This window comes from Taeniopygia guttata, chromosome 1, assembly GCF_048771995.1.
Source record: "Taeniopygia guttata chromosome 1, bTaeGut7.mat, whole genome shotgun sequence".
NCBI classification, from domain to species: domain Eukaryota; kingdom Metazoa; phylum Chordata; class Aves; order Passeriformes; family Estrildidae; genus Taeniopygia; species Taeniopygia guttata.
Window position 1 is genome coordinate 66,632,990 of NC_133024.1, and position 8,246 is coordinate 66,641,235.

At 46.5% G+C, this 8,246-nt stretch overlaps 1 protein-coding gene across 1 annotated transcript; it reads right to left on the bottom strand.

Annotated features, from left to right (window-relative positions):
* Positions 1 to 227: 227 nt before the first annotated feature.
* ALOX5AP (arachidonate 5-lipoxygenase activating protein) lies at positions 228 to 8,004 on the bottom strand. Its single transcript, XM_002194805.7, has 5 exons — positions 7,846 to 8,004; positions 4,177 to 4,276; positions 3,122 to 3,192; positions 1,704 to 1,785; positions 228 to 1,066 (listed from the first exon to the last, which is right to left on the bottom strand). The coding sequence occupies exons 1-5, from the start codon at positions 7,913 to 7,915 to the stop codon at positions 904 to 906; spliced, it is 486 nt and encodes a 161-aa protein (XP_002194841.1). The 5' UTR covers positions 7,916 to 8,004; the 3' UTR covers positions 228 to 903.
* Positions 8,005 to 8,246: the final 242 nt, after the last annotated feature.

Sequence of the window (8,246 nt, forward strand, 5' to 3'; positions counted from 1 at the left end):
TAATCAAAGCTCTCCTCGGCACGGACTTGCGGGGCACATTGTCAGAGCTGGGAGCAGAACACTGAACGTGCTCACAGAGCGGGAGTTGTTAAGCTCAGTTCTTTTGCACAGGGCGATGCGCAGCTCGAACAAAGAGCCCGGTGCTCCTGTCCTTGCTCCACTGTCCAGCTGCTGAGCCACGGAGCACGGGGATCACGCACTGGGTAAAGAAGACAGCAGCAGACACATTTCACCGCTTTAGACTGTTTTATTAAACAAAGCCAATCAAAACTCCACCGGCGATACACCAGCTCCTCATTTACACACCACTCCTTTTCCCAACTGTGGCAGAACAAAGAGGCTGAAGTGTAAATGAGATCAGTGTGGTGAGTGTTATGCACATGAATTTTTATCAAGGAAGGGACTAATTTGCCACCCTCCTGCAACAGCAAGAACTTGGCCATCAACAAGTTGGAGGGAAAGAGTAGGTGAAGAGGCTGGTCCATGCCTTTGTGCAGGCAGAGGCGCGTGGAATGCTGGTGAAAGGCTGCTCTTGCATCTGAGGGTGACTGGGGGAGCCACCACAGTCAGGAACAACACTGGGTTTTGGGACAAAAGCTAAGTATGACACAGTTATGAAGCAAGCATACAATGTCCCTTCCAGTCAGCATGCAAGATGCCTTTAGGAAAAAATTCTAAAGAATTAACTGAAAGTTGTTACCATTCCTTGGGCGTGCCAAGTGCTCATGATAAATCTTTTTCCTGAAGAAAAAAAGCAAGGCTAAATCAAACTACAGAGTTTGTCAAGCATGACATTTACAGAAATCTCACTGGGTTATGCGTTCATTTCTTAAACAGTTGAATTATAGCAGCTTCTGGGCATCAATATATGAAGCGAGCTGACCCCCTCAGTGCTGTGGAGAGTCAGGGTATGAGCAGCAATGGAGAGATCGCACTGGTTATCGTCTTAATGTGTATCTCAAAGTCACTTCCGAAAAAGAAGACAAGATAGTAGTTGAGTATTCCAGCCACAGACATGAGGAACAGGAACAAAATGATGCGCTTTCCAAACAAGTAACCAGGAGTGCTGAAGAGACAGAAATGGGGGAAAGCAATTTCTTAATGTGCATCATCTCACACGAGAACCCTCAGACTCTGGACTGCTGTTGAAACCAAATGAAAGACTTCAGGGGCTTGAGAGAGTGGGGGAAAATTTTTCTGTCTTGAATTGCCAGGCAGTTGAAAGGGCTTAAATGTAATTTTCAGGATCCATTTGGGTCTGGATTTGGCCTTCTGTTCTCAGCGAAGGCTGCTGCTTACAAAAGTGTCTGTTCAGAGACACCTGAATGTGTTCTCATCCATTACAGGCTGTGAGACAATTCTGTTTCACATGTGTGTAATTTTCTTTATTAATATAAATGAAATATAAATATTAATATAAAAGGACAATCTTGTGCAAATAGTGACACAAACATGCAAACCTGTGTTTTAGAGAGTCCTGTGGGCAGGAGATGTAGGCCCCCTAACCCCAGTGCTGCTGCACATCTGACATTTCCCACAGCTACCCCCATTTATCCAAAAGACAGGAGCTTTCCTGCTCTACCCAATGCCAGCAGCTCTTGCAGGCAGCACCACAAGCCAGTGGCTCTGCCTGTGGAAGTGCAGCATCCAGCTGCACTGCTACCACATTCTGGATTTTTAAAAGAGGCTCTGCAAGTCCTTACCTCTGAGTCCTCTCCCCGAGGTAGCCCACAAAGTACTTTTGCCTCACAAACAAGTACATCAGGCCAGCAAAGGCAGCAGGAGCTGGGTAAAGGACAAAAAAACACATTAAAAACACCAGCCCAGGTCTCACTGCACACACTGTCCCCATCTGCTGCCTGGGCTGGAATGGAAATGGAAATCTGCAGTCTTGGGTTATGGGACAAACACTGGAACTAGGATGGAGACGTCTGCACAGGAAACAACACTTGCCTTGCCCTCGCTCCAGCTTTTCTGAAGACTTTGTGGGTGTAACCCTGCACACAGCTGCACCCATTGCAGAGCACACACTCACCACCATCCTTCCAGTACCTAAAGGGAGCCTACAAGAAAGCTAGAGAAGGACTTTTTACAAGGACATGAGCTCGTAGGACAAAGGGAAATGGAATGAGAGCAAGTTTAGATTATATATAAAGAAATTTTTCACTGTGAGGCACAGGTTTCACAGAGAAGCTGTGGATGCCCCATTGATGACTCAGGTGATGAATTGATGCATCACCATCCCTGTAAGTGCTCAAGGCCGGGCTGGATGGGGCTTTAAGCAACCTGATCTGGTGGAAGGTGACCCTGCCGCTGGCAAGGGAGCTGTAATGAGATATCTCTGAGATTTTTCCAACCCAAACCATTCTATGATTTTGTGAAACCCAGTGTAGGCTGTACCAGGCTCAGGAAAGAGAGTCCCAACTCAGACGCTGTCCTCACCAGAAATAGAAGGCAGTTGGTAGATGTACTTCACTAGGAGCAGGTGGAGGATACACTATGGTCCAATACTAACTTCTGAGCATAAAAAAAGGGGGGTTATCTCATATTTCTCGCCTTTCCCACAATTGCAGGCAAAACCCCTTCTTCTCCTGGTCAGGAATCTCCTTTTTTTTTTTTCCAAAAAGCATAGACATGTACCCCAGGTTAGCACTCATCTTCATGTTGGATAAACTCACATTGCATTGAAAGGGATCACAATTAGAAATGCAGGTCAATAGTACCAGGTGGCCCTCAGCACAGGGGAGAGCTGGCAGTTCTAGCAATTTAATAAATTGAGCCTATTCCCTGTCCCAAAACCGAATAATGTGGCAATAATCCAGCAACCAAGTATTAAACCCTTCACCCAAAATAAAGGGAACTCGTCCATAATGCCAGTATGGGAAGTGCCTCTGGCCTAGACTACCATGAATGAAGTCTAGGAACACACCTGTTAACATAAGCCAAGCCATGCCATGAGTGCTGCTACTCAATGCTTAGCTCCAGGACAGGGGGGTAAGAGAGTCTCCCCTGCTGCAGGAGGCTTGGTCCCTGAAAGTGTAAGTTCCAAAGTGCTCACCGTCTTTTGCAGAATGTGTCGCCAGGTTGAGGAAGGAAAAAAACAAACAAACAATTGTGTTACCTTGGCTGCAGAGAAGGCCAGCACACCAAAGCACAGCGAGAAACGTAGGGTATGCATGTCCACAGTTTTGACTAGAATGGAATTTATAGGAGAGAAATCAGAGCACAGGCAAATAGGAAAAAATCAGTATGTTTCACCAGCAGAGACTGGTGGCAGGTGAATTCGGGCTGCACTAGTGCTCTTGAGAGTAGACTTTTACCTCAGAGTGGTGGGAGGTCCCTGACCTGCCAAGGGCTGGGCTCCTCACCCAGGTCTGCTTCCCTGTTTTCTCACTCAGATAATAGATGCCTTTGTGCCGCCTGATGAGGAAAACAAACCATCCTGTGCCCGCCTGGCCCCTGTGAAAGCCACTTTCTCCCTAACCCATTTGATCATGATACATGCTGTGAGCTTTATTGGCTTAAAGTCCTTTTAATTGAGTCATACCAATAAAGCTATTGGATGAAACCAACAAATGTAGAATTGCATCACAACTAAGAGTGTCTCACAGAGTTAACATGTGTCTTTGCAGGGGAACAGGAATGGTGTCGAGCTGCCTCCTTCAGCTGTGCATGCTTTCTGAGGGAGAGAAGTGAAGTTGTGAGTGATTCCATGTGGCAAAGGAGTGGAGTGGAGAGCTGTGTGCCAAGGGAGGTGCCAGAGACCAAGGGATTTGTATGAGCTCTGCCACCTACCTGCTCCTCAGCAGGCTGATATCTTGGCTGGCTCTTTCCTTTTGAGCCCTTGGCACTCTGGCTGTGCCTGTGCCACACTTCCAGCAGGGGAAAGGGAACTGCTCTAGAGAGACCAGATGAAGGGACGCAGTACTTGTGATGGCTATAAACCTATATAGATGCACCACATGGTGGCAAGAAGGGTGCTGGATTCAGCCAGCAAATATATCTGAAAACCTCATGTCTGAACACTGAGCGCAGCTAGGGATTATGTACAAAGCCTTCACCTGAGGCAATTTGGAATCCACCCCTGGCCCCCAAAAGGGTTTGGATTTAATTTTAATGCAGAGCATGATGAACCCCACTCTACCCTCACTGACTCCTCAGTTCTTGTCTACTCACTTGGCAGTGTAGACACGGTCGAAGGAGGAGGATCCCTGCCGCTGCAACACCTTCCCGTTGCAGTGTCTGCTTTCATGCTCCACTTTGTTAGCGAAAAAAGCTGTTAAAAAAACACAGAGTATTCAGTCTGAGATCTCACCTGAAGATATTGCAGAAGCTGGGCATTGTGGGCTCGGCTCTGTTTCCATAAGCATCAATGCTGGACAGATGGCAGAAGAAGACACAAGTGTGTGAGGGTACTGGATGTGGCCAGTGTGCTCGCTCTGTCACCCAGGTTTAACCAAACCCTCCATGCATCCCCACATGTCTGTATGTGGCTGGTAGCAGCCTCTCACCTCCAATCCCTGCTTCATCCCAGCTTTGCACTTTGGGCAGTCTCTGCATCTCTTCTACAGAAATGCTGCCCTGACCCGGTCCTTTGAGCTCCCAGTGGGAAAAGAGCTTTCCAGTCAGAGCTGCCAACCCCAAATCTTGCTCTCCAACAGAGTAGGGAGACAAGGGAGTCTATTCTCTTTTACTGAAACCCATTTGCCAAACCAAGGACATCCTGCAGGGCTTTTCCCAGAAAGGCCCAAAGAAAGCCTGGTCTTAATGGCTGATCTGTGTGCATCCTCATTTTAAGCAAGAGTTGTGTCAGAGTGTTAGCTGCTGCAAAAATGCAACACTTCAAGATAATGTATCATGCTCTTGACAAACACGTTTTATCTGATGACACTAAACCAGAGACCATCAATCATATGTCTAAGTACACCAGAGAGAGCTCCAGCTGGCTAAAAGCTGCAAGCTTTCTGTTGTTGTGCACACCATCTTAAGTGTGTCCAAATCACTCTCTGGCTTGGAATATTAACCTAATATATACACATGAAAGACAGCCCATCAGGAAATAAATTTTTATAACAATAAAAATTTAGCTATATAAGCCATAGGATTTTATCCCTGCAATCTGAAGGGTTGCCTCTTTCTGCCCCCACCCCCTGTTCACTGATGCTGTAAATAGGTCTTTTGTACTTCCACTGTCTTTAACAAAAACTACTGAGTTTTTCGGTTCCCAGTATTGTGGGGTCCCCTGGGCACATACAGCCCTTCTGCAGAGAAACCCACAGTGCTGTAAGCCAGCATCCCTACTCTGAGCCAGGCTGCAGACCCTCCCACTGCCACCAGCACAGTGCACTGGCTGGCTCCTGGGGGACCCAGACCAGACATCATCTGGTGGCAGAGTTCTCAGCATCTCCATCTGCACACCAGCACAGCCTTTGACAAAGAGGTTACCCTGCCTACAGTGACTAAGAGGACCTAATTGAAGAGGACAGAGTTGATCAGCACTTTTTTGTCCAGTGCCGAGCTGCAGAAATGGACTTCCTGCAGGTCTGGGACCACATGGACTCACTGGTAGCATACCTCCTCCCTTTCTTATATAATGCTTGAAAATCTCTAGAAAATACCACATACTTGGCTTTCTTTTTTCCAAGAAAGCCAAGTAAGCTGTTTATCTCCCTCTCCACTGCTGCAGCTGCTGCCACTTCCCAAATATCAGCTTGCTGCTGCAGAGAAGTTCCACTATGCTAGGAGCCAAGAGGGTGTTTTTACAAGCCATCATGAGAGGAGTGAGCAGAGCAAGGCTGGAGTGGAGAGGTTCAATTCACCTCAGTTGTTCCAGGAGATAACGCCCTGAGGCTCCAAGGCTGCAAGACTGCCCAGAGCCTGAACAGTGGGAGTCCCAGTCTGATCAAGGTAACATGCAAGAGTTCAGTGTAAGCCTGGTTGTTTCACAAATCTGTAACAACAGAAACTGGGAGCTGATGATCCCACATAGCCACTACTTGCAAACATGTTCCTTATTTCTCTCCACTTTGCTTCCTCTGTCCTGATCTGCTCAGCAATGACCACTGATTTGCCCTGAAGCTGCTGGATTGCAAGATATCTCTGGTAAAAGAATAAAACTTCAGGCTGCATGCGTCACTCAGTGGTATGTGGCCACGTGAGTCATTCTGTAGGATGTGGAGATTCCATCATGAACAAGGTGACAGGAAATGGACATCAAACTGGGGCAGCACCATAGCCCACCTCCATCTTCACGAATAACAGCATTCAAGCTGTTTTCTAGTCCTGCACCCTCCACAGAGAAGCATTAAATCACAAATTTACATGGTACTGACTTCACGCACTCAGAGACAGTCAAGCAGAGGCCCAAGTGCTTTGCTGAATGAGAGCCACAGCAAGAGTTCAGCACACCTGATACCCCTTGACAAACATTTCTACTGCCTTCATAATTGCATTCACTGCAAGACTGTGTATCAGGTCTGGTCTTTCTAGACAGAAAGCTTGGGAAGAGGAAATCCGATGACGCAAAGCCTGAAATCATGGTTTAGGGCTGTCTGCCTCACATGTTGGCAGACTCTGCCAAGCATGCTACTTCCCCATTGTAACAGTGGGGTCCATAATCTCACAGACAGATAAAAGCATGTGGATGGAAGTCTGACATGCCTGAGTGAGATGAAAAAAGCCCTGTAGATAAAGTCATATGATTACATAGCAAGAAATGTATATTTGACACATTTTCTTAATTATGGTATATGCTCTGGTCTTAATGTGCCATATTCTGGTGATGTCACATGGTATGCATTTGCCAGAGAATAGCATTGGGTTAAATGATGTGGCATTTAGTGCCTATGTTGAAACTAAACCAGTCTGCATCTGGTTTTTTTTTTTTTTTGCTCTTTGGCAGCTAGGCTCCCACCACTTCCCCCTCTCTGCAGCAGCCCAAGAATAGCCCATTTCCTAGGACTTTGTGTTCAGTGGGAATCTCCCATTTGTAATAAGATGCCTTCACTACAGATTTCTGGAATTTTCACCAGCCACCCAGCCCATTGCTGAGTCTCTTTGAACCTCGGCAAACTTAGTGCAGCTGAGGCAAAACTCAATCCTTTCTTTGAATTCTGGGCAGAATTTCCTGCTTTAAAAAGTATTTGTAAGAGAGGATGAAGAAGTTAAAATCAAATTTTTAGAGGAGAGATACTTGTTTTATTTAAAACATCTTGAAGACTATACAGGGGACTGTACAAGGTCTGAATAAGAGCTAGAGAAGGAAACTTCACCATCTCAGGAAATGTACAGTGTTCTTGGGACCACAGTTAATTGAGATTAGCTATACTGCAGGACTGGGAGATGCAGGAAAGCAGGAGGGCTGCCTACCCACAAATAGCCCACACAGACTCCTCCAATTCTGTTCCCTTCACCCAGATCCATGTTCCAGCTCCCACTGCAGCCCCCCAGGGACTCCATCCCTGCACAGGGCAGCAGAGCTTCAGCTTGAGAGCAGCTCTGGCTGACCATAGCATGGACCTAGGTCAGAAAAGGAGGTCTTAATCATCAAATAAAAATTCATATTGCCACAGGGTATCCCAGCATATTAGTCCTTACATTAGCTGAAATGTATAACAAACTCACTCCAAAATGTCAGAGAGTAAGACCATGTGACTGTCAGGATACTGCCAACATGTCACACAAAATTCCATTCTTAGAAGGCTGCTTCTAAAGCCAAAGCCATGATTAAGAATACATGCACTTATAACTAAAGATTATCTATCCAAAGATCAGCTCAGAATATGTTATCCTGAACTTTCCTCAGCTCCCTTCTATCCCTTAAATAAATGTTTATTTTTGTCTTACCATTCTGGACAACACTGAGCAGGGTGACGATGGCAAGCAGGACAATGCTTCCCAGGGTCTCCTGGTCCATTTTGTGAGAGGGCTCTCAGGGTGGATGGTGCAGCCTCGGTGGCAGCTCAGCGCTACGAGCACAGAACGAGGAAGTGAAGGTCTTATCTTGAATCATGAAACACTTCCTATGGTTTCACAGGAGAGTGGCAGCACCCTTTGCTCTGATGCCTATGAGACCAACAACCACGGGCTCACTCGCTCGTCATGTACAGATGAAGCCCAGGGAGATTACACTCAGTGATCTAAGATGATACATAATGTGGAAAGATACCTATTGCCCTTCCCACAGACAAACAAAACCTGGATATCTAAAGCATGTCCCAGCATTTGGCCAGCTGTGTGGAACAGCA